Raw genomic sequence first — 27,604 nt, forward strand, 5'->3', positions numbered from 1 at the left:
GGGTCCCTCTATTTGTTTAGCTGTATGAGACACAGAGATGACCTTATTAATGGAACTAATGGAACTAACGAACTCATGAATATGAGGGTGGGCCCGAAAAACGTTTAGTATTTCAACCAAGTAAAGCCAACAACAAAACCAATCTGGTACTTCTTTCATAGTCACGCAGTTGTTCCTGTCCTGCTTTATCATTAAGTACTGGGGATCAGCTACCCACTAAAATGCAGCAGTCAAAATTATTTTTCTAAAATCAAACCAAACTTTTTCTGTGGCAGCTTTGGGGACAAGTACTCCAGTGAAGGAAAAGAAGGGGTCTGGGGACTCCAGATGGGGGTTGCAGATCTGTGGGGAGATTGTCTATTGCCCTCCTTGAAATGAAGGCCTTTTATCGGGGCGTGTATATGAGTAGATGCTAGATTGGTTGCAAACCCAGTACCCATTCCTTCTCTCCCCCATTATAATGCCTTTCCGCTTTCTAACATATCCTGGGCTTTTTGCAGCTACCCACTGCTCCATATATCTATGTGTTTCAAAGGGCACTAACCCCCTCCTCCCTGGCTCCAGCGAGTGGACCCTGATCATCCTGATTAAGTTAAGCCGATCATTGTCACCTCAATCCCTTGGCTAAATCACTGAACCCAATATAGACCCATATAGGTATAGACCTTTGACCCCAAATGGGAGACACTTGCTTGGGGCTTCTGGGAAATCCAGGTTCTAAGAAGAAACACCCCAGAGACAGCCCCTTTCTGTCTCTGGACATTATTTTATCTCAAGGCAATGCCTGTAACAGAGAAAGGCATTTTGTGTGCTAAGGACCGCACAACAGAGAGAGGAAAGTCTGCATCTCTGATGCTGCTCTAGAGGCAGGGACTCTGCTGCTCGTAGTGCCTGATTCGGGTTCCGGCAGCTCTTTCAGTTGTGTGAGATAATAAGTCTCTTCATTGTTGAAGGCAGTTGGAGTTAGGCTTTGCTCTTGTTTGACGCTCTCTGCGGTCTCCGTCATAAGGTGCGCGTGCCCTTGTGCGGCCAGTGTCAGCACATACATGGGGGGTGTAAGGTAAGCCCGACTGCTTTTAGCGGAAGGTGGTAGCTCCCCTAAGCTAAGATAAAACAGAAGTTCGGGTCTTCCCAACACCTGCAAAATGGCAAACCTGTCAGCTTGCTACCCAGTGTGGTTCAGGGACCAGCAGCACGGCCCTACCTCCGAGGTCCCTTGGAATGCAGAATCTCAAGCCCCGACCCTGACTGCTTCATCAGGACATGCTTTTCAACAAGATCCGTAGGTGTTTCCTGTACACATTCAGTTGGAGAAGCATTATCTGAGGATGCTTGAGTCCTGGAAGAGAAGCAGGAGAAAAGGGCCCAGAAACAGGGTACCCCAGGTATTTCTTGAGGAGCTTTCAAGGCTTCAAGGCTCAGCTTCTTGCTCCTTTCCCTTGTTTCTAGCTGGAGGGAAGGGTCCGAAAGTCATTCACATGTTCTAGCCCTTCTCCTGGTCCCCTTCTCTAAAGATTTTTCTCTTTGACTCTGGAATCAAAATCACAACACCTGCATGGAGGATTCTAGGACTATTCCTCTGATGCCCAGGTGACAAGGGATGATTCTCCCTGGTACTGATGCCTGCTGTAGACGGCTTCCTATTAAACAGCTGGAGCCACACTTCACAAACACAGCCATTACTTGTGAATTCAACGTGGGGCAAGAAAAGCTGAGTTGGAAGGACAGCCAACCCACAGCGGCCAGAATAGCACACTGTGTATATCAGGCACTCAGGCAGAACCTGGTACATAATTTGTAGGGCGCGGTGCAAAATGAAAATGCAGGGCCCCTAATTCAAGAATTATTACGAATTTTAAGAAGGTAATAGTCAAGCACTACACTAAGGGCAGGACCCTTCTAAGCTTTATGCAACTGTACCCATGAAGCCAGCCCTGCTCTCAGGATAAAAATGAGCAGAAGAGAAATGGACGCAGCTGTCTCTACTTCCAGAAAACTTTGTACAACGATGAGAAATTGTCATTGGAACAGGTCCAAGATTGGTTCATGTGGGATAAGATTGTGAAAAATCATTTGTACTAAATATCATGTATTCATTTCTTAATTCAAACCCACCATATGCAAAGTACACTGTTAAGAGTCTTGGATACAAATTTAAAAAAGAGGAGACATCCCGCTTCCTAATGGGGCTCACACTTCAGTGGGCAGACTAACATGACAATAGACCTATGATTCGAGGCCGCAGATCATTATAATAGAATAATACAAAAAATATTAAGTCTTTGAAACCGAATCACAAACCCATAAAATCTAAGTGTCTTCTATAGGTTAGTGAAGTTCCCCTCCTAACAAAAATTATTGGTGTGTGTGGCAAGCTTTTTAAATGAGCCAAGAAGCAGGTTGTTTTAGGGTACCACAAGTTGAGTTTCTGGTTGAGGGACAAAGCACATCATTTTGTCTACATGGAAATTTTGTCAGTTGTGTACCCGCCTAGTTTCCTCATGCATGAAATCTGGCCCCTATTCCTTTTTTTCTTCGCTACATGCTCCCAAAACACTTATCCCAATTCCATTGCCAAAGGTGGGCAGATCAAATGAAGTGAGCCATTTTCCTGATGTGTTTGGAGAACGTTTGGCAATGTCTAAGAGAACCAAACTTGTGCACATAAGAGAATGGAGAAATCTGTATTTCAAGTCAGGCTCAAATTAAAAAGAGGTAAAAAAGGGGCAGCTCATTTTAGACTTTCAAATCCCAAGAAGTGAGCAATTTTCACATCTTTGAATACCAAATCCAATTAACCTTTTGTAGAGGATTTTGAAGCAAGCTGCATTTGGCCAGGGCAGTTGATTGATTAACAATGTTGGCCATGAGTTTGGAGTGGGAAAATTCCAAAAGCCTTATGTCGCAACCATTTTTACAAAAATCTAAAGCTATCCCACTGATTCAGATGTCAAGTCTACCCTTGACACTTGGAAGAGAATCCCCAAATTACAATCCCTATCCAAGAGAATAAAAAGCACATTAGATGTGGATGTTGGACCCACAACTGGGTCTACTCTCTAACTGCCCCCACCTGAGCCCCTGCATCCTGAAGTGGGTGATTCGTAGTCATACCTTAGGAAACCTATTCCTTATTGTCAACCTAAGATGCTTTATATGAATAACAGAAACCTGACTGTTAAACTTGTAAATATCAAGATACTACTATAATATTTCGTCAAGCATGGACTCAGAAAACATAATTTAACCAGGCTGACATTCTCTTAAATAACTGGAATTCACATGATCAAGATTAGTCTCTTCTGAGAAAAGGCTTTCAAGTACCACACCAATATTAAGCTTGGAAAACCAATGGGGAACAGTTTGAGACATCTTGTGTTACATATCATTTTATCCATCATGGATGCCCTCACCCTTTAAAAACACTTTCTGATCTGCACGTTTATTTGAACTGGGTCCAGTTGGCATCAGAAGTAGGGCATCTTGTACAAATCATCCCATGACTTCTGGGTGGGTGCGGGGGAGTCCTGGAGCCTTGGTTTTAAAGGGTACCAGTGACACATATCCAAAGCCATGCTTTGCAAGGAAGCCGGGCACACAGCCTGCCTCCCTCCATCTCCACTGCAAGCCTGGAAGCAAGCCTGTCTGTGCTTTTGTGAATCTGAACCTACATCAGGTTGAGCCAACTCAATCAGTGGGGAAATACAAATGCCCCCTTCATTTTCATTCAGCTGATTAGAGGCTTGCGGTGCAGTTCCCTGGGACAGCGTGCCAGAGAAGCTCCAGGAAGTAGAGTTTCCTTACAGAAGGCACATCCTGTCGTTAGCCATGGGGCATTTCAGAGGACCAGAGAAGACCCTTTAAAGGAAAAAGAGAAGCTCCAGCTAGGGCAACTTTGTTATCACTGAAGGCCAAAACACAAGAGTATATCTATTTATAAACAGCGAAGAGAATCTTACTGGGGCTTATAAATAAATGAGATCGAAATCTAAAGGGCTACCCATTCCTAGTAAGATAATATTGTGTTCCATTGACTGTAAAGTCTGACTGAAGAGGTTCTGTTCTGTTTTGTTTTTCATTATTGGAGTTACTCTAATAATATATTCAATATTTTCTTATGACATGCAGTGGTATGAGAGGTAGCATAGAAGAGTGCTGACAACTGTATACTCTGTAGCCAGAATCCCTGAATTTGAATTCTGATTTAACCATGTTCTAGCTTTATCTTGCTTGAGTAAGTTACTTAACCTCTCTGGACCTCAGTTTTCACATCAGTAAAATGGAGATAGGGTACCACCTACCTTACAATGTCGTTGGAACCGTTCAATAAGTAAAGCATTGATAGAACACTCAGAACAGGGCCTGACACATAGGAAGAACTTTCTTCTCCTCCAGTCTATAAGAGAAATGGCTAGGGCCAGGATTTGGCCAATTCAAAAATCTTCTTTGACTTCATTCATTTTATTTTTCCTTTAGTATGAAAACAAAGTAACTCTTTGACACCGGAAGACTACAGAGATGCTAAATTGGTATCACTGCATTTTAAAAAATCCTGCCATAAATGTAGGATGAAGCAATCAAGGATACCTTTATGAGAGGGAGTCATATATTAATTCAACAAATATTTGCTAATTGCTCACTATGTGCCTGGCTTATGCTCAGATTTAAGACTTATTTACGTGTTTTAGAGAGAAAGAGAGAGAGAGAGAGAGCTCACACGAGCGGGAAGAGGGGCAGAGGGAGAGGGAGAGAGAGAATCTCAAGCAGACTCCCTGCTGAGCAGGGAGCCCAATGCAGGCTCGATCCCAGGACCCTGAGATCATGACCTGAGCCAAAATCAACAGTCAGATGCCCAACCGACTGAGCCACCCAGGCGCTCCTCAGAATTCTTGATGAACAAGAGGAATAAGGCTCTTTTTTTGTACTCAGGCTGGACCTTGAAGGACTTGGAAGAATTCAATGAAGAGAGTTTCAGAAAACATCGTTGGCAAAGGTTCAGAGATAAGATAAGATGGTGGACATGGAAAAAGAGAAAGTTTATTTTGAGCAGATTGTGCCAATGGGAGCCTGGAGAACTTGATACTGCAAGCAATAGAGGAGGAACAATTGAGGTTTTAGACAAGAGCAAGAAGCGAGCAAGTGAATAGACATAAGGAGGACATACATGAAGGACTGGGAGGGAAATTAGGTAGAACCTGGGAGTATGGACAACGTGAAATCTATTTCAGGATTCCAGCAGTGAAATAAGGTCCAGATTTACTATAGTGGGTGACAGAGAAAAGAAGAACACAGAGAGTCATTTTAAAATCAGAACTGATAGTGCTTGGTGACTGAACCCAGGAGATAAAGCACAAAAAAGAATAAAAGGTGATTCTATGTCCTCCCAAGCAGTTAAGATGATTAAAGCATTAACATGGCTCAAGATATAGAGTCCCACAGATTACTCAGTTTAAAGATAATCAATTTTATAGACTGATTTGATCAATGAAGAGCATCTTAATCAAAACAGCACATTAAAAATTAGTAGCAAACCTGGAATGAAATGTCTAGTCTCGTGCTTGTTTCTACTGTACACAAGGGAAAGGTCACAACGTCCTGTAAAAACATAGGCGGCCTCAGATTTGAATGCTTTGCACAAGCTATAGGGTCTTATTCTGTCTGAGCCTTGGAGAAAGTATCAAATCTCACAAGACTGTAACAAAGCAAAGCAAAACACATTCAACTCAGCGGAGCTCATGGCTGTTGGGCTCCCTCTCTTCTACACTCAACTGCAACCTGTTTCCATTCTACACAGCACCTGTTCTCCTGAAATTGTATAAACTTGTGAATCAAGGAAATGCACGTTCAACAACTACTGGAAGAGAATTCTTGAAGCTCTCTTGGATTCTGTAAAGGATTTGCTCAGGAGTAACGGAACAAAGTGCGTTTGGTCAGCACAGGAGACACGGTAATGGGAGCTGGAATGTGATTAAGAGACAGTCACAGACAGTTGCAGCCTAAACCAACCAGCAGTGAGCAAACGAGGCCAGTTCATACACGTCTGGACAGACGCTAAGAGTGACGACGGGCAACAACGCTTGTAGGCTCAGAGGGTGACCCCGAGCGCCAGAATGTCAGAGCGGGAAGGGCACTCCAAATCCTTGTGCCGAGTCCTATCATTTTATAGATGAGGACACTGAGGTCAGGAGGCAGTGAGGGAAGGAAGCTGTACAGCAAAGCGAAGGGAGCAGGACGGTGGGTAGTGACGAGCTCCTGTGTTGGAATCAGGTAGAACTCAGTGAAATTACTCAACTTCTCTTAGCCTCTATGTTGATGACCTTCTTTTTAAAATGGGACAAAAAGAATACCATCTGTAAGAGGAGCTTGTGATTATCAAATGAAATGCTCTATGAAAACTACTGGGCACAGCTGGCTCTGAGGGTCATTTTGAATTCATCTTTATATGCACTCCTCCCTGTCCACACAGGGTGTTGCCACACGGGCTCTGGTGCATGTCTGCTGTGGGACAAGTGATCAGAAAGCTATTCTTCCCCCAGCTTTCTGTCCAGCCCCCAAGACCACTAGGCCCAGGTCAACTGCCACCCAAATGTGGAGCTATTGCCAACACACCCCTGCATTGTAGATGCGGGTAGTAGGGAGCTGGAAAGACAGGAGTTGCAAGAGTTAAGAGTAAAACAAAACTTGGCTGATGTTTTGGTCTCTGAGGCCCCAGTGGCAGGCTGCCAACTTGTGTTGTGGCCAAAGGGAACTTGACAACGAAGGAATGGGAAGCATCTTAAAGGGAGAACTCATTTTGTTTTCTTCCTGGGGGAAGGGTTTTCCTTGTGTGGTTGAAGTCATTTCTCTCTCCAACAAATGATGGGGTTTCCTGACATAAATTACCTGCCATCATGCAAATGTAAAAAGCAAACCGAGCCGGGGTGGGGGGGTGGTTAGATGAGCAATTACTATGCACCAGGCACTAGACTAAGCACTCTATACGTGTCAGCTCATTCACTCCTCATCGTAACTCTCTGAAATAGGTATTAGTATTGTAATACTGATTTTTTTTAAACTGATACACACAGAGAAGTAAATGAGCCAAGACTGCGGAGCTAATAAGTGAGAGGGGTCCGGGGGTGACCCAAGTGGCCCAGCTCCAAGGTTCCCCGATGTCTACGGCTACCCATCTGATCGAGTGAGCGTGAAGAGCAGGCAGCACAGAAAGGAAACACAGAAAGCAGTGGCCCGGTGCAAACCGCACTAGGAGCAGGAGGAAAGGAGAGAGAAGAGGGAGCAGTGGAACGGAGCAAAATTGCACACTGCAGAAACGGCACCCAGCAGAGGAACCCAGACCAGCACGGCCTTGGAAGCTGTGCTGCAAAATGAGTTCGCCGACATCAGTAAAGTCTCTTAGCAATGCATAGCCCGTACAAAAGGCACACTCGAGAGCTCAGACGGGGCGATGAGGGGTGAGAGAGGGCCCATGTGAAGTCTTCGGCCACTCTTGACCATGGACAAGAGCCTCACCAACCCAGCTGCCCCAGACTGGTCCAGGCTGATGGGCAGCAGTCATTAGACACGGTGGCTCAGAGATGATGGGATCGGGGTCTCGGGGGTTCCATCCTACCCTGCCACTTCCTCGTTGCGCACGTAACCTTGGGCCTCATTTTCCTTATTTATCAAATAAGAGTAAGAATAACCTTCGTAGGGTTACGGTGAGAGACAGGTGACGCGCTGTTTGCACAGCCCTCACTCGGAGCCCGGCACACTCATACGTTACACACGGTAGCGATAATGACTGGCATCACTACCCCCTCAGATGACCAGCCCACTTCTTTGTGGACCAGTTTTGCCCGCAGAGAATCTACAGAGTCTTCGACTTTTGCACACTTTGGGTGCGTGTGCCTCATATATGGAATTCACCTCTCCTACTGCTTTTCCTGTTTCGACTGAAGCACTTGTGAGGAGAAGAAGAAACACAGAGCACAGGAAAATGGTGATACCAAGGGCTGTGCTTGTACTTACTGCAAAGTAAACAGCATAAATGCTCCATTTCGAGTTCATAAATAAACTTGGAGAAGATCTGCATATTTTCACACATTCTTAAAATATGCATTTTGTTATGGTTATTGAGGACTGAGCATCTGTTAGAAATATTACAATAAAAGGCAGTGTTAAATCTTAGCTACAATGGAGCTATTAATACGGAATTGGGAACTATCACCTTTTCCCAACCATGTAGCCAAAATGACTTTATTTCTCATGTTAAACAAAGGTCAACTGATGATTGAATTGCCTCTGAAATGCTATAAAATAAAAAATCTATGATAAATGAAACTGGGAGATGTGCTCAATAGATTGTTAAGCAAGAAGAGGAAATAGATTTCTCACCCTAGTACAGGAGAAGTGCATTAAATACTGAAGAAAGCGTTGCAAATTTCTCTGAAATATTCAGTGTAGTTTATTACAGTTTGCTTTAACATGCAGTGCCACAGAAACCTATAAAGTAAAATGTGAGAAACTGTAAGCCAACTGGATTAAAAATAATCAGAACAAAGATATTCTGGATAATAGTCTTGTTACTTCTGTATTCATCTACTCGTCAAGTACATCAACTACTTTTTTTCATTAGCCAGAAATGTATATGTGAAGTATTACAGATGCTTAATAGCAGTATAGGAACTGGACAGGAATATCCTCAAATTTAATTTTCGTATGGTGAGAAGAAAGAGGCAAGCACTCTGTACCAATACTACTTATCATAGACTTTCAACTATTGTGGTGTATGATGTCACTGCTTTGCCCTTACCTGGGAATATATTAAATATAACTTCTCAAAGGTAAAGTTTGAAAGACAATATTATTCAGTGGTTCACAACATAAGTTGGGGAGTCAGAGAGATCAGTGCACAAACTCTAAATATTTGGGCAAGTCCTAAACTCCTGGATTCTCAGTTTCCTCATTTATACAACGGAGGTAATTATTATAGAAGTAACCCCACAGAATTGTTGTGAAGATTAAAGGAGACAAATGCCTATAGAAAATTTAAGAACAGTTTCGGGCACATAGCAGGACCTCAAGAAATGGTCGATTTTTATTAATACTATTTTTACATTAATATTTTCATATAAATAAATCTGAGCTCTACTTGAACATTTCCTCCTCCCAGGGAGGGCAGTGGTTATAGCTATACCTACTTGCTAAGAGAAATTGTGGAGCATTTCAGGGATAATGTTATTCTTAGTATTTTTATTATGCAATATCCAGAAATCAAGGGGTGTCCTGGGGCAGCCATCTTTTGGTAAGTTACAGGCTAGCTACCTATTAGGTCCAACTCGAGAATAGAAAGAAAAGGAAGAACTAAAATCCATGATGAGCAAGTCCAGTAGAACAAGTGATTCAGAGATAATGGCCATAAAGAGCGACTCCTCTCACCACCCAGCTAGAAGAATCAAGAGCTGACCATGCACAGACGTAGGTATCATAAATGAACTGACAACATCAAAATTAAAAAAGAAACATATTTTCATAGGCTTTGGTACGGAGGAACGGAAAAGTCTGCAGGCTATTATGGCCTCGCCTCTAGGTCAGTGGTGAATAAATAACACAAGACTGTCTGGAAAACTAACAGGAAGAAACACCCTTCAGGCTCATAACTCAGCCCCCAAAGGTGCTTAGAGTACAGAGTAGCAACGGGCTCTTTAAAGGGCTTCAAGAGAGAGGGAGGCACTTTCTTTTCTTTCAGGAAATTTTCTGAAAGTTTCCCTCGTTCAGGAGCCTACCCAGCACAGCAACACAGCAGTTGTCACGTTGGGATTTGGTTGGCATTCATTTAGGAGATAGAGCAGTAAGATCGGGAGCTTTCTAAGGAATCTGGGAGAGCCAAGGCATGGATGGTACCCAAGCTATGAGTGGCTAGCCCCAGAAACTACTCAGCCACCAGGGCAGAAACGAAGTAAGCTGGCAGGAGTTAGGGAGCACAGATGCAGAGCCGTTCCAGGCAAGTCACCAAGAGCTCAGTCGATCGACATTTTTGGAGCACCATGTAACAAGTTCTGGGAAAGCTCGCTGAATCCCATATACACAGGCACAGGGTGTGTGCAGTATTAGCAGTGACAACAGTCATGCTAATAATAATGATAACCATAGCTATGATCTATTGAATGCAAAGGTCATACAGGAGCCGCCCTTCTCCATGGAGGATACCTTCCAAGACGCCCAGCGGATGCCTGAAACTATGACTAGTACCAAACCCTGTAGATACTGTTGTTTCATATACATGCATGCCTATGATAAACTCTGATTTATAAAGTAGGCACAGTAAGAGATTAGCAACAATAATACAAGAGAACAATTATAAGAATATATTGTAATCAAAGTTATGTGAATGCAGTCTCTCTCTCCCACAACATCTTACTGTATAACACTCTTCTTGTGAGGATGTGAGTTGATAAAATGCCTACGTGATGAGATGAAGGGAGATGAATGACACAGGCAGTGCGACGTAGTGTTAGGCTACTATTGACCTTCTGAAAGTCAGAAGGAGGATCCTCTGTTGACTGGTTGACCATGGGTAACTGAAACCCCCAAAAGCGAACCCATAGATAAGGTGGAACTACTGTTATGGCAAAAGCAAAAAGTCATGGGATGCTTGCAACAACTCTGACTCACCCTCATCTGACCAGGTTCGGTCCCATGTTTAAAAGCTCTTTGAGAATTCAGTGCTTCCTTTATAGCACTTTGCTCACTTATAATCACTTAGATATCTTTATTAATTTAATGTCTTTGTCCCTACACCATAAGCTCCAAAGGCCTGTGTTCATGCTATTTACCATATGCACCTAGCACCTAGCATACTGTTTGGAGCTGCAATAAATACTTCCTGAAAATCTTGTAAATTGTGATAGATTAAAAAGCTAAGAAAGAAAGAAAGGAGAGAGGGAGGGAGGGAAGAAGGGAGGGAAGAAGGAAGGAAGGCTGGAAGGAGGGAGGGAAGGAAGGAAAGAAGAAAGAAAAAGAGAGAAAGAAAGAAAGAAAGAAAGAAAGAAAGAAAGAAAGAAAGAGAAAGAAAGAAAGAGAGAGAAAAAGAAAGAAAGGGGAAGGGAAGGGAAGGGAAGGGAAGGGAAGGGAAGGGAAGGGAAGGGAAGGAAAGGAAAGGAAAGGAAAGGAAAGGAAAGGAAAGGAAAGGAAAGGAAAGGAAAGGGAAGGGAAGGGAAGGAAAGAAGGAGGAAGGGAGAGAGCAAGGGAGAGAAGGAAGAAAGGAAGGCAGGAAGGAAGGGAGCGAGGGAAGAAAGAAGGAAGGAAAGAGGGAAGGAAGGCACTTGGCCAGTAAAGCGTGGGATACAAGGGGGCAAAACACATAGAGTCCTTGCTCTGCTGGACCTTATCCCACGCAAAGGCAGGATTTGAACCAAGGTCTGTTTTGATTTCTAAGCCTGTATACTTACCTGCTATATTGTATAATTTATTAGAAAAGAAAAACTGAGCCCTTAGTATAAAGAAGACTGGAACAGGAACAAGTCCCAGCTATAGAAAGCTTCATATATTTTCCTCTGGGTTACAAATACATTTCAGAGCGAAGACCGTTTCAGCCCCCTGAAGGTAGGAGGAGAGGAGCAAGAGAGTCGGAGGCGTGCACAGGTGAGTCTTGTTACGGGAGACAGTAGGCATCTCCATCATTGACATTTGGCGAGGACTCAAGAGGTTTTAATGGAAACATTGGTGGAGAAAAATGGAACACGGAGAGGTCAACCTCTGTCAACAGTAAGATCTCTTAAGCACGTCTATCTTTCCAATCTGGCTTAGAGGGAAAGAGCTTCAGTGATGAAAGCCAGCCTAATAAACTAACCGACTCAGTATCAAAATGTCTATCAAATAATTGAAGTGCTTCAAAGCCATTTAAAAACAAGTACACGGAAAAAAAAGCACATGATACACTCTAAGATCTTCGTCTTTTTTCGTGTCAACATGACTCTGAAAAAATCTAATATCAGAACCATTTGGGTTAGAGAAAGAGTTTATTCAATAGCTGAATTAAATCATCACCTGAGCCCTCAGGCCTCAGCAGGGACAGTGCTGAATGGTTTTGGGGAAGGGCACCATAATCCCTTCCAATCTCTCTTAGCTTTCCTGAAAATAAACATAATAGTTAAATAAAGTCAGAGTATTTATTACTCAAACACAGATTCAAGACAATCTCCTCTCAAAACAATAACAACAGAAAAAAAAAAAAAACACACACAAAAACCAGAAGGCCATCTATAGTTACTCCAGTCCATTCAACATCCAAAGTAATTGTTTAAAGATGCAGATGGAAATGTGACCTCCTTAAACCCCTCCAGTGGCTTTCTACTACGTTCCAATCAATTCCAGATCCATCTCCATTGCTCACATAGCCCTGGCTGATCTGAACTTGCCTTCCTTCTCTGCTGTTTCCATCCCCGCCCTTCACTGGTCTCCAGCGACACTGGCTTTTCTTTTGTTCCTTGAGCTTCCCAAGTCCCTGCAGTGCTCACTCCTGAAATACTCTGCTCCCAGATCTTGACACGTCACATTGTGAAGAAGTCTCAGCTGCAATGCCTTTCCTGACCACTTAAAGCAGCTTTGATGCCCCACTCCCCACTCTTTTCCAAGGGATTCTTTGTTTTTCATTGACTTTACCACCATCTGAAGTTATCTTGTTTATTGATTTAGTTTGTGAGTCTTGTCTCCTCATAGTCGGACGCAAGGTCCAGCAGAGCAAGGACTCTGTGTGTTTTGCCCCCTTGTATCCCACGGTTAGAACCATGGCTAGCTCCCAGGATCCCACGGCCACTAGAAAACGTCCTCGGTATCTTAGTCAAAATTCATCGAGAGAGCAACAAACTCTGTTCTTCAATCTGTCCATGCGAGGTGGGTTGCCACAAAGATAAAAGATAGTGAAAAGCTGAAGAGAAGAAATCCAGGTTAAATAATCTGATCTGGCGATTACGTTGCTTGGATTAGACCTTGCTGAGATCACACACAGAACAATATTTGTGTTTGTAACTGGGCCAAGATAGATCTCATTCGAACACACTTTAAAACGCATTTTAAATTGTCCCACTATATATTCATTATTAGAAACAATATTTTACCCAGTTTCACAAAACTATATGTAGCATTTCCTGTTCAAATAAATATTTCATCAAATGAGGGAAGGTGTTCTTCGCCCAGTATCCAGGAATGAAGAAAATCACTTGTATGCGTGAAGGGTGGAAGGTATGGGGAGAGAAGTTAACTGTAGTAGGGTTACATCCTGAAACCCTTGTAGGAGAGCACAGAATTTCGTTTTATATTTTTTAAGATTTTAGTTATTTATTTGAGTGAGAGAGAGAGAGCACCAGCCGGGGTATGGGCAGAGGGAGAGGCAGAAGCAGGCTCCCTTCTGAGCAGGGAGCCTGACATGGGGACTCAATCCCAGGACCCCAGGCACCTGAGGTGAAGGCAGATGCTTAGCCAACTGCACCACCAGGCACCCAGAGCACAGAATTTTAAAATGAGTTAGCACCTTCAAAGTTACTTAACCTAACCTTTCCTTGAAAACAGTTTCCAAGATACTAAATGTAACAACAGCCCTAATGCTACATTATGTTTATATACAAATTTACTGCTTTTAAAGATATTTGCACATATATTTTGTGCTTTGATATTTACCACCACGGGAGAAAGGCAGGAAAGCTCATTTGCCATTCCACAGATGGGAAAACAGAAGAGATGGTGACTTGCCCAAAATACACAGCCAGGACCTTCAAAGAGGACATAAAAAGTCAATTCCCACCCACCTGGCAAATTCTTGGCCTCATCCTCATAGCTAATAAAGAATGGTGCCAGGAGATGTGAGAATTTTTTGAATTAAAATCAATTTCTCTTTCTACTACTTTGCTTTCTCTTCCCAATGTTAAATAGCTTGTCCAAACTCACTCGGCTGGCTGGAGCGGTGGCAGGACTAGAACCCAAAGCAGAACTCACCCAGCTATCTTATTCAATGAAAACGAAGACTTCATGACACACCATGTGACTCACCAACATGAGCCTTTCTAGATCAATATACAAACCAAGCTCCAGCTAATGGTCCCAATGTCTGACCACAGGGGGATAATGACATAATGCAATCATGGAATATTCTACAACCAGTAAAAATAGGAGGATGGTAATGATAGCTAAAGTTTCTTGATTGAGCATTTACTCTGTGCCAAATACTGTTGTTTATGTATATTATATGTCACATATATAATTATAATATATATTATAAAAATAATACTAACTCCATATAATATGTTGAACTCATTGAATCCTTATAATAACCTTTTCCGACAGGGATTACCCCATACAGAAGAAAAAAACAAAAGTACAAAGGGGTTAAATAATTTGCCTAGACTTACACAGCTGGCAAGTGTAGAGGGGTCAAGGATTGCATCTGGGAAGTGTGTCTCTAGATCTATACTCTTAACAAATATACACACTGCCTAGGACAGTGGTTCCAACCTCATGTCAAGTGAAAAAGCCATGAGGGTCTGTGTGTGGATATGCACACATGCGTGCATACATACGTACAGATCAGACTGGGTTCTTGCACATAAACATTAGTTTGCCTGTAAAGCTATTAAGAGCTAGCATTCACTGAGCGCTTACCTACTATGCCGGGTAAGTGCCAACTGAAGTCCGTACATTATCTTATTTAATTTCCCCACAATGTGGAGGCTGTTATTTCACCCTCTTTACTGCTAATAGCGCTGAGGCTTGAAGGGCTTCAGATCGTCCCCAAAGTCCATGTTCTGCACTCAACAAATTGTAGCAGCGGTTAGTTATTTCATAATAATGAGATAATTGGTGATTTCAATTTGTCCTTTGTATCTTCCTATTTTCTGAGTTTTCTACACTGAAACCCAGTCTCTCTTAAAATGAGAGCAAAACAATCGAAGCAGTCAGGCAGACTGTGGGAGATACTAGATTAGCTGCGTGCTCCTGAACCGGCGCGTGGCTCTCAGCCAGGGGGAGCCTACGCAGCACGTGGGTGCTCTGGGGCGAGGAGAGGGCGCACCATGCTGGGTACTGCCTGGCATCCAGGAACCATACTGGAGCCCTCAGTGTTCCCAGCAGAGTAACCTTTAAGACACCTTTGCTAGGAACCAAATACTCTTAATGTTTGGCATATGTTAACTCATACAATTCTCATGATAACCACACACCAAAAGGCTTGCATATTTCCCCAAAAGTTGTGTTCCCTCAACAGTATTCATTCATTCACTGGCTTTTTATTGAGTACTTACACATGCCACACATAGGGAATACAAAATTGAGTCAGACACGGTCCCTGCTCTGGCGGAGTCCTTGGTTCTTGGCGGAGGAGCAAACAAAGTAGGTATATAAATGAAAAATGGCAGCTAAGATGTATTGCGAGCTTAACACTTTACCTCAAGACTGCATCATCAGCCCCTACCTGCCGGCCTGCCCTATGGATTCTAGACTTGCCTGCAGTCTCCACCATCAAGTGAACCAGTTCCCTAAAAATATCTCTTCTTCTCCCTCTCTCTCTCTTTCCCTCTCCCTTACCCTCTTCGTACCCCTTTCCATCTCCCTGGCCCTCACCCTCTACCTCTCTTCTCTCTATCTCTTTCTCTCCGTCTCCTTCTTAACCTACTGGTTCTGCGTCTCTGGAGAATGCACTGCTCCAAGTGCCCTTTCTGATTTAATCCTTGCAACCTCACATGATTAAATTACCCATGAGAAAGTTACTGCTATTATCACTTTCATCTCCTAGATGAGGAAGCAGGTGCACTAACTTCCCAAGGTCACATACACGAGATTTAACCTAGATCAGTCTGATTCCAAAGCCAGTGCTCTTAACCCTTCCAATATGTGGCCTTAGGAGGGCGAGGACTGAGAGCTAAGTGAGCTCGGGGAGCACCTCACTTTCAACGTGGAGAATGTGGGGAGGCTTCACTGAAGAGGGGCACTTCTGTTTGACCTTGAATGATGATCAGAACAGACTGTGACCACACCGATAAGGGAAGGAATAGCATATACAAAGGAAAGAGAAGGGCAAGGAGCTCCTGTCTGGCTGGCACAGTGGGATCTGAGCAGATAAGACAGCCTGTGTGTGAAAGTGTTACACCGCACACTGAGGCATTTGCACTCCATCTTTATATATATATATTCCATATATATATATATGGAACAATCAAAGGCGTGTGTGTGAAAGTGTTGTCTTTGATGGCTGTGAGGAGCATGGATGGGAAGCAGCAAAGTCTAATCAGGTGTGGTAGCAGAGGATGAAAGGGAGAGAACAGAGCCAAGATCTTTTTTTTCCGGAAGGATAACCCATAGCTCTAAAGGACCGAGAAATGAGGGATGAATCCAAGCACAGCCTGGGGCTTGGCTACCTGGAAGACACAGTTCTTTGAACTGGAGGCACAACGAGGCTAAGAAAAACTTGGTGGTTGAAGTCTATAGCACAGGAGAAGAGTCCTACCTGTTACACGGCTTACAGACCATTTTCTACCACCGCTACCAACCCTAGTGCTGTGAGCCATTTTCACATGCCATTTTTCCATGATACACTAAGGGCATTTGTAAAGGTTGGATGCACAGCGAGACCACCTACCTCCCAGGTTTACTCATTGTTTTTCAACTTTGGGAAGCTGTGCATGGTAGGGAGAGCAACGTGATATCATCCCATGTGCCAATTCCAAACAACTAGCAGAGGTGGCCTGGAATATGATGTTGAGGGAGACGCCGAGGCCAGAGAGAATGATGGTTGAGATTGATTAGTGATGCCTTCCGAGGTCAGGAAAGGGGTAGTTGTAGCCCTTGAGAATCCAGGATGATAGAATATGCTAGTACTTGACAGTATGGTGAAGGTAGGAGAGAAATCTGTAGGCCTTGCTGCAGAAGAGTTGCAGCAATTATCTTCTTGCCAAGTCAATAGCGAGCAGTAATGCCTAGCCGCCGGATGCCGAGAAAGCACATGTCCCGAGAGACAGCGATCTGACAAAATCACTGGCATGTGCGCCTCACTTCTTCAGATGGTTCCATATTTATTATCTCATTCGATCTTCACAACTCTGTGGGGTAGACAGCCAGCATCATTCCTACCTTAGAAATGGGGATGCTGAGGCCAAAGCCGTTCCAGAACTCACTCAAGGTCATAGAGCTAGTCAGGAGATCCAGCCCCTTCAAGTCCTAGTCATTGCCTCCACACAGCGCTGACTCACTGAGAGCAGACGCATGAGCCATGGAAGCACAGGCGAGAGCTATAAATGGCCACATTGTGTGTGCACTGAGTGGAACGGTGGACCCTGGGGACCCATTCATTTGTGTGTCTTTGGGCAGTCACCCAACCAGTCTCAGCACCTTTGAACGTGAAAGACACCACGGGTTCCAAGTCTTTGTCTAGTCACATTTTTGGAATCATTACTAAAATAAACTTTGACTTGTCCCCATACAGGCAGAATAAAAATCCTTGGGTAAGTTATTTCATTTGGCTTTGGTTTGCTCAACTGCAAAATGAGGTCGGACCAGATTGGTTAATCTTCAATGGTAGCACACACCATCATGTTTTCCTGACAATGACCAAGGCTTTCATAGAATGTCAGTGAACACCGAGCTGTCCTTCTTAGGGAGAAAGGGCTTTTGTTCATAGTGGGAGCCAGGCTTTTTGATAAAACATTGTGTAGAGGGTAAGCTGTGAAAGTTTAGAGTCCACTGGGTGATTGATATCACATGCCCCTCTGCATCATAAAATTCTGGGAAACCAGTGAGTGCCACTGAAAGGAGGCTAGTTCTGTGTTAGGTGGCCTTCCTCGAGCTGATGGTTGATCTGAAGGATCAGAATCTGTTAATAAAATCACTTTGCTTAGTACTGAACAAAGCTTTTGAAATACCATGTCCAGTCTAGTCAATCTGTTGTTTGCTTGTCAACCAGAGACCCAGGCCAAACAATTTCAGAAATGAGCAGGACTGTCTGGTTACACCATTATACAAATAAAGAGCACCTGACTGGGAGTCAAATGTGGTAAATAAATGCTAGTTCTGCCACTTGGTAAGATGGTCACCTTAAGTGAGTCACTTCACCTCACTGGGCCCTACTTTTTCTCCTGTTTGAAAGAAAGATAGTAATACTTATTCTTTCCACCCCACAGAGATGATGTGAGAATAAAATGCATATGCATATAGTGTGTGATAACATGTGCTAGACTCTAAGCTTCTGAGGACAGAGACCACAGCTGCCTTTTTTCCCCTGTTATATTCACAGTGCCTAGAATACCTGAGACTGAGGAAAAACCTCTGACGTACCTGTTGAATAAATGAAGCATTTTGGAAAGTTTGAAGTGTGTGCAAATGTCACACAATCTTAGGACAATGTCCTAAGTAAGCACACTATTTTACTCATTATGCTGCCTGTTAAGGACAGGTAACATGAGTCACTCTGCATGGTCTTTTTAAAAAAATCTAAAATACCAGTCCTGATACACAAGAGAAGAAGTTGATATGAACAAAAAATAAAAATGAAGGTAGTCAAAACATTCGTGAATTGCTGTGTAATTCTGATTCCGGAGTCATCCTTATCACGGCGCCGTTTCTCTTGTGTGGAAATGTTCAAGCCTCAAGTTGTAGCTGAACACTCAGCTCTAACTCTGGGCTCGGACCACAAGCTAAGGCAAGAGCATGCTATTCATCCGGTTACTTAAATATGTGGAAAGAATGAGTCCAAGAGGCACCACAGAACCAGCTTCAGAGCGCCAGCCTTCCGAATGCCCACCTGTCACTAGACACGTGGATAACACAGGATTGCGCTGACAAATGCAAAAGGAAGCTGGCTTTCCTACCATTGAGGAGTCACAGGTGTCTGCTTCCGTTACCTCAGACTCCCTCTCTTGAACATCCCCCTAACCTTTTGTCCAGAAGCACTGACATCTTTGCTGCTCTGCCCATGTTCCGAGCCTCTGCACATGCTCTTTCTCCCACCTTTTTGGACTCTTCCTCCAAATAATTACGTGGCCGCTCACTCCCTCCCCTCCTTCAAGTCTTTGCTCACACGTCTTCCCAGTGAGGCCATCCATTACCGCCTTCTTTACAATGAAATCCCATCTACCCCACTTCTTCTTCTCTTCCACAATTTCCTCTATCCCTTTTCTCAACTGGATTCTTCTCCAAAGTTCTTATCCCCATTGAATGTACTCTGTGTTCTGTTTTATTTTCCCATCTCTCCTGCACCAAACAGGAAGCTCCCCATGGGCAGGAGATTGTATCTGTTGTTCACTATTGAACCTATAGCATGTAGAACATCCTAGAACACCTAGTATGCATTCATACAATTCACGCAATTTCTGATGAAGACATGGACAGTTCTATGCGATAGGGACAATGGATGAGGGTGGCGTAATGGCACTTCTGTCTTCCAATACTGAAAAGGAGCAAAACTAACAGAGCATCCTTGCAAAAGAACAGCAGAGAAGGAGCAGGCAATGAAAGGCAAAGAGTAACACATATGAATTATTTTGTGTTAGGGACAAGTACATTTTGAGATGGGAGGAAAAGGACTCAATCATTCAATTTAAACCTTGGAGGGAGTAAGTCTGGGGAATCCAAACCATTCAGTGAATGCCAGAGACTCTTAAAGCTAGAAGCTCTGGAGGTAGGCAGATCAATTCTCTCATTTTGTTTGCAAGGAAACAGAACCCCAGGAAGGTAAAGTAACCTTCTCAAGGCACACAGCCAAGCAGTCACAACACGTAGACTCAAACCTAAGTCTGACTTCTGGGTCCATGCTCTTCCTCCAAAAAAATCCAAACTACACAAATTCAGCAAATATACTGAGCTTCTAAGACTGCTGAGTTCTCCTGTCAGGAATAATTTGGCATTAGAAAAACCATCATCGACCAGCACATTACACAAATACGTTGTACAACATTACTGTCATCTGTATTCATTTATTTATTTAAACATACTTTGCCAGATTCCAAGTCAAACTCTACCTCTAGAAGCCAGTGTTTCCAGATCTGGTCATAGTCCAGAGAAAAGGACAGAGAGCCCCGGGAGAGAAACATGGGGTGGAAGAGTGAGGGAAGTAGAGACAGGAAAGGCAGAAATAAAGGAAAGCAGAAGGGAGAGAGAAAAGGAAAAATATGTCCAGAGTATTGACAGCACTGCTCCTGGGATATTCTGGGAATTTCTTTGAAAGGCTGTGCTATCACTCGTCTCCTCCCATTATAAAATCATTTCTTTGGAGCTAATCACCAAAATGTTTCAAGCCCAAGCACATATTTTCAAATGGACCATTTCTTTTCTTATGCTTCTCAAAATGTATTATCTATATCTCACAATATCCCACGCCACAATACATCGTTTTTTCTTAACTATTTCATGTTTATTCTCCAGCGAGAACACAAATTTGAGCATTTCTTTTTCCTACGACTATAATGCCCCCAAATAATACCTTACAATGTACCACATGAAGTCATTTATATCTGGTTTTCCTCACTTCTCCAGCGAATAAACACACTAAGCATCCACTGTGTGTCAAGAACTAAGGATGAGGAGGTGAATAAGATAGACCAGATTCTTGTCCTTGTGGCGCTGAGCTCTGAGTGAGAAATTCAGCCCAGGCACCATTAAACGACCATGAATCATAAATACATGTCTGAGGAGAGAGGGTGGACTGGGACATTCTTGGGGCCCAGGGTGTGTGTATTTGGGAACTTGGGATGAGAAGAGGCTGGGGAAGTCCTCCTGAGGAGATGGCGGTTTTGCTGGGACTGCAAGAAAATCAGTCACTGCGTGAATTGGCAAAATCATGTTGTAGGCAGAGCAAAAAGCCTAAGGCTGTTAAGTATTTGTTCTAAACACTCCGAGACTGGCAGAAAGGTGTTCGATACGCGTGGAGAGGCACGGCAGGCCGGAGTGTGCAGCCTCCTGTGTGCGATGGATTTTGACAGAAAGGAGAAGATACAGAAGCTTTTTAAACAAGGAAGTGATATGACATGAGGTATTTCAATAGAGATTCTAAATCTCTCCCTGACATTCTGTGGATACAGTTAAATGGCGTACACGTTCCAAGAACGGAGACTGACCCCTCTCCCATGGAGTCCAACCTCCATCCCCAATAGCTCTCTCCCTGGTAAGCAAACCAGCCTGTGCCCACAAAAATATTTGGTAGCCAACACAGAAACCGGTTAGACCCAACACCTCTGCCACGCACCCCACTTTCTCCTCAAGGACATCCTGCCCTTCTCATGCCCCTCAGTAACCTTCTATCTCTGATCCCCTTACTCAGTTCATTACTCCTCAGGGACTTTTTCAGACACGTAAGCTCAAATCCATTATAATCCCTTAAACATTTTCTCCCTTCCAACTCCTGTACCATCATCTCAGTAAATTCTCTCTTCCTTTATTAATTCCATTTGTGAGTTTACATAATGAAAGGAATCACAGTTTACAGTAGGACATATGATAAAATTGAATTGAGAAAGGGTACACCATGAGTATGGAAGTAAAAGTGAACATAATTGAAAATCCAGTGTCTTAAGTCTCTAAAACTTCTGGAAATATACCTAAAAACTCTCTTCAAATTGTCTCTCCATATCCTCGTGGTCCTTTAATTAAACCTTCCTTTTCACAAATAGCAACATTTAAAATTGAAAACACATTTAATTCCATTGTTCTCTTCTGGCTACTTACTGTTGTAACTGTACTGTTCTTCACACATTTCATTGCAAATATTTAGTATTTCAACTATATAATGGGTGAAAAGCCTTTGAATGACTAGTGTGAGACTCTAATCATCATATATATCATTATTCCTATGGGAAAACTTATTTCAAGTGAGCAATTCATAAACTAACTTTCAGGAACATAAAAACTGTGATTTGGTGACTTCCTGCAATTTGTTTAATTGAAACAGGGATAATGCATGTGCCAAATCCAACAGAAAGAATTATCCAGAGTCTTCTAGAATGGTTTATCTAAGACAATTTTTTTTGAGACTGCATATTCTTTTTAGAGATTTAAAATGTTGACCCATGGAACTGTATGGGAACTTACATATATAAGAAGGCTCTTTCTGACACAGAGCCTTGAGGAAGGATAAAAATTACATAAATGATGACCCATGTATTAGAATTTCATATGCATGCTTAAGATTTTCCAAAATAACTTCACTCTTTCTGGGAAGTTAGAAGGATTCCCTTTAAAACTTCTTAGCTAACTAGAAAATGAACAGTTCCAGCTTCAAAACATTTTGTTCTTTTTTGATCGGATCAGAGAATTTTCCAAATAAATAAAACTCTATTTCTAGATAGGAAAAAAAAAACTTTACTATAATAAGATTCATTGCAACAACAAAAGCTCAGTTAAGCTAGAATTGTTTGAAATTGTCTAAATAATAATTTTGGAGATAAAAGGCATTAACAAGGAATTAAAAGGTATGGTTCCATGGGTATTCATATTTGAAAGAGAGAGAGAATATGCCACCCAAGAAACCAAGTCCTAGTTTTCAATTAGGTTAAGATGCCCATCTTGATACAAATTTTAAAAAGTTCCTATTATAAAATGTTATGAGGGGTCAAAAATACAAGTTTGTTGTTAAATGAACTTGAGTCCAGAAAATTCTCATCTTCATTCATCAGAATTCAGGAAAAACATGTAATTATGTCTTCTGAGGTAAATATGCTAGTGCAAAACACCCAGGTGACTATGCTGGTTTGCTGCTTTTCCTCTAAAATTGAAGGAAGCAATAGATACGCGACATAATAAAGGTCTCCAATTCAGTTTATACTATTTGTAAGAACTTGAATTGACTACAAAACAAAACAAAAAAAAACCATGAACTTGGTTTCAAATTCCTTTCTGCTATTTTTTCTGCCCCAAAACATTATTTTTTATTTTTGCAATTTCAAAAACATACTGCAAAAGGACTGCATGCAGAATACACTTAGTTATAGGTCATCATGAATATTAAATATGATAAAATTTATTCAATCACCCTGTACATTGCAATTATATCCAGCAAACCCTTAACAATGTGCTCGTTGAGTTTAAACATTGTTTATATAGGATGAAACCATTGGGATCCAAAGATTTTTCCTTCCAAGACAGTACCTAAGAGCCTGACTATGGAACTGAAAGCACAGTTGCGTGCAGTATAGTTCTGGGAGACAAGGGAAAACTTTCCAGGCTGCCCTACAAATACACAGATGTCCTAAGAAACCCTGACTTTGCTTCACTTATCTTGGAAGGCGTAGCTAAAACGGCATTTTCAAACTCTAATAATAATGTGTGAAAACAGCAGAACCCTTGAAGAGTTGCCCTCATCACATAGACTGCAACGTAAGCTTAACCAGTACATGGGCCTTTTAGCAAATAACTCCCTTTGCTCACCTTTCGCTTCACATTCATACCCCAGAAGGCTCCATATCATGTGACATTCCTTAGGAAAGACACAACTCTATACCAACCACTGCTAAAAAATAAAGACGGCAGGAATTGGTGAATCCAATATCAAATTAAAATATGTGTTTTTAAATAAAAAATATTCGAAAAGGATCATGGAGCCACAAACTGCTGGTAACATGTTTGAGGGCGCTGCAGAATTATTGCACTACCTTATGATGTTAGCCTCACTGGGCAAGTGGTAACATTCCTCATCTATGACCAGAATTTCTAATAGGTATTGAATGAATGGAGCCCATATCTCATTCCATCAAAACAGGATCACAAAACTAAACTGTGAGCCATTCTGAAGAATATTTGTTTACTCGTGTTTTACACTGAGTAGAGAAGTAGCTTTGAAAAGTTACCATGGCCGTGCTATTCCTGAGCAGCAGACTAAAACACTTGGTGAATATCGAAATATATACAATGTATATGTAGGCTCTCTCCCTTCTGTAATAATGTGTATGTGTTGACGACTGTGTATAACTGTGTGTATGTGTGTGGGCGGGTGTATGAAATGTACTAGCTGAGGAGAGACATCATTTAACTATCTTAATGGGAGACACATTCTCAGAGCCTGCTGATATTTCAGCAGAGGGCTTCCATGACAGAATTTTAGGGTGACTTTTAGGGGGTTCCTTATCTTTCCAAGGTTATTGTGATAGATGGAATAGTCTAGCTTCCTCTAGGGGTGAGTTAAGTGGAAATAATAACTGCCCTGCCACATATTCAGAATTCGAGCAATTCAGAGGTGAAATTCTGGGAGGCGATATCAGAAACATACATACATTGCTGAAAAGACTGGCAACTAAGTTACAAGGCTATTGATAGGCAAATTGATTTCTAGTTAAGTTTCCTACCTGCCTTTCTAAGGTCACTGAACCATTAAGATAATAAGTCTTGAAAAGCATTTAAGTAGGAACTGTGGGTAGATAAAAATGATTAGTTTCATTTAAATTTTGAAGCCAATGGGAACACCTGTCCATTTTTTTTTGCAGGGATCTGATGGAAGGCAACTGCATCCATAGTGTCACCTCTAATTCAAAACTGCTAAAATAACATCCTTCATTAGATGAATTTGGCAGACCCAGAGCAATAGTGCTAATTCAGCTCCAACCCACGTCTTTGTTACAGTTCTCATTTCAGTTTAGGCAGCTCAGAGAAGCTTATCATAGGGCTTTGAACCGACTGACATTCTGGGAGGGCACAATAGATGATATTACCAAGAGAGTCGTTAATGAGCGTCAATAAATATTACTTCAAAAAAGACACTTTAACTCCGTAGTTTGCAAGGCATGAAGTAAAAATGAAAGATCTTTCACTTCCCTGTGTAAGATTCCGACCTAATCAGAATGTATGCAGATTTCTTTTTAGGAAATGCTACAAATGAAATTTAGCTGGAGAAATACAGTACCTCTATAGACAAGACTGTTTGTTTTGTTTTTTCTGAAGAGGGTAATCCACATGAGTTTAAATTGAAAAGTGTATCAGTGATACTTTTTTTGTTTGTCTTGCCTTGTTATTCAAAGATTAAATTCATTTTGAATTAATGAAAATGATTTACTCTCAGGGTGTTAGTAAGCTCAGTTTATTTAGACCTGGATTTTAAAGAACTAGCTTGAGAGCCCTTTGCAAACAAGATCAGGCTCCACAACAAGATGATACCCAATGTCTCTTTTAAGGCTATTTTCTAAAATCCGTGGGCCATGACTGTAGAATTCTTCACTCCCCCAAATTACATTAACAATGTGGGACATGATGACAGAGAGAGAAAAATAATTCATTTCTGCCAAATAAGTGCAGGCTACACCACTGCTTTTTGAAACCATCCTCCTCTTATTCCATTTTGGTAAATTTCTAAGGAATGTTTAAAATCTATAGGGCAGACCTTGGCTTAAGAGGTGGCCTCTCTGCCATTTTCATGGCTGATTTGAGACCCATTATGCACTCGATTCTGCATTGTGAAATCCAGGCTGGGGACAAATTTCTGCCTGTCATCTTAGGAAAGGCCAGGAGTTTTGCACCATCCTGTAGTGTGAAAACAAAATCAAAGCCAGGGTAGGGCGGCCTGCTTCTTTCTTAATCAGCTTGCTGCTTTTTGGGGGCAATCTTGGCTGTCACTACCTCAGGCTTGGAAGGATAATTTAGTAGAATAAAATATAGTTTAAACAACATCTCCCCAGGGAAAGTTCCTTCTTACACTTAATATCAAATGCAAAAAGGTAATCAGTAAGTAATCATTAGTGCTTGGCTAAGAATCATTGCACGGGAATGCATTAGAAAGCACAAAATCCTTTTTTTAACCTGATAAGACCCTGAATCCGTGGCTAAGAGGCCCAGATATTTTCCTCATATTGCTCATTCTGTTGCAATGACATCCCCATATAACTATAGCTTATGGACCAAATTTGCAGCACCTCTCACCTCAACAATAAGATGTAAATTGCAGAGACAAAAATATCTTACAAGAATTAAAAAAAAAAAAATTTAAACAGTTCCCTGAAAATGACAGCATGGATAACTCTGTCAATGACCTCTCCTATCTAATGTCAATTTCAGAAAACAAGTTTCCATTGTAAATGTTTAATCAGTGTAGTCCCAGGAACCCAGAGCAGAAAACCTTATCTTCTCTCCCAACTTATTTGCTCTGCAAGCTCTTTCTTAGCTCTATCTCAGCTCCCTGGAAGCACTTTAGGTCCCCCCCCCCCCCCCAAAGAGCTGGGAGCTCTGTAGGTTCTGAGCTAAACAGAAGCCTTGTGGTTTGATTCCATTAGTCTGAGCCCTGGTCCGCTGCAAGCAAACTGCAGCATTTCTGCTTGCAAATCCTGGCAACCAGGTTCTAGACCAGCCACAAACACAGGCTGCACACATTCTTCAACGCTGTTCTGCCCAAACCTTGCCTGAAGCCAGTCAACCACAGCAGAAAGCATCCTACCTTCCATCATGGTGGCAGAATTGCATTCCTTAATTTCCAAGGAGTCTGAAAAAATACAGGAGGATAGGATTCCAGGTCCCAGCTAAGTCCTCACAACGCCGCTGCCGAGAGGTCTGCTCTGTCCACTGCTGAAGCCAAATGAGACAAGAGTTAACCCCAAAGATAGCCCATGGATGCTGCTGGTGCCGCTTCACCTACGGGCTCCCAGGAAGATGCTGCGAGAGAAAGGGAGAGGAACAGCAAGCCGGCCGAGCTGCACCGCCTGCGCTGCCTCGGCCAATCCCTTCAGCTCTGGACCGCGTCACATGGTAGCCAGCCTGCATCTCCTGACACAATACCCCGGGAGAGCACACAGAACCTATTTTCCGTCCCTCTTCCTCTCCACCCCCACCCCTCCCGCTTGTCACCGAACGCACAGCCCCTTCCCCACCTGGTGACGCACTTCCCCGCCCCTCCTCTTCGTCTTCTCAAGCCTATTGCAGCGGCTGGGTACCCGAGATTAATTATCGGACGCTGCCACCTTAACGGGGGACTCGGGCATGAAAGGAGCACCTAAGTGGCTCGCTGCGGAGGGGACTGTGGTTTTTTTTTTTTTTTCTTTTTTTAAAGAAAAACGTGGTAATAATTCCGTGCAGTCTGATGTCAGCCGCACACTTTTAAGCTCCCATTCCCGTCTCCTTTTGCCCTCAAGGAATTCCAAACGTTAATGTCTTTGGCCTCCGCACACGTCCGTGAGTCTCTCTCTCTCCCTCTCTCTTTCAAGAGAGAAAAATCAATCCGGCTGACGTCACATCATAAGCAATTATCCCCAAAAGGATGATGCAGAAGAAATTTCATCCCAGCTGCCTTCAACAGAGCCAGGGAATTAATCGCGCATGACATGCTCAAGGGCTGGGAACTGTCATTAAAACAAAGAAACAAAAGAACCCACCCGAGTGGGGCTCTGGAATCAAACTGGCGACGCTTGAGATAATTTCTGGGGCGGGAGGCGGGAGAGAGGGCAGCCGGCAGGGCGGCCAGGCCTTCGCCCGACGGAGGACAGCTGTGCACGCCGCCTGCTCCCGCTGCAACCTGGACGCGCCGCCGGCCCAGACCCGACCCCGCGGCACCGTGGCGCTCGGCGTTCCAGTCCCCGCTCCCGGCCCGCCACGCGCCTCCCCGCGGCCGCGCACGCGGAACCGCCTCCTTCCCCAGGTGGAGCGAGGCTGTGCCGCCAACTGCAGGCCCTGGAGGAAA

At 42.9% G+C, this 27,604-nt stretch overlaps 1 protein-coding gene across 4 annotated transcripts in view; it reads right to left on the minus strand.

The window, feature by feature from the left end:
- SGIP1 (SH3GL interacting endocytic adaptor 1) overlaps positions 1-26,706 on the minus strand; it is a 203,345-nt gene extending 176,639 nt beyond the window's left edge. For all 4 annotated transcript variants that reach the window (XM_057310591.1, XM_057310588.1, XM_048220338.2 and 1 more), the window contains exon 1: positions 26,369-26,706. In XM_057310591.1, coding sequence (XP_057166574.1) covers positions 26,369-26,378 — 10 coding nt within the window. In that variant the 5' untranslated portion in view covers positions 26,379-26,706. The remainder of the gene's footprint in view (positions 1-26,368) is intronic.
- Between the last annotated feature and the right edge of the window lie 898 nt (positions 26,707-27,604).

This window comes from Ursus arctos, unplaced genomic scaffold (genome assembly GCF_023065955.2).
Source record: "Ursus arctos isolate Adak ecotype North America unplaced genomic scaffold, UrsArc2.0 scaffold_12, whole genome shotgun sequence".
Taxonomy (NCBI): domain Eukaryota; kingdom Metazoa; phylum Chordata; class Mammalia; order Carnivora; family Ursidae; genus Ursus; species Ursus arctos.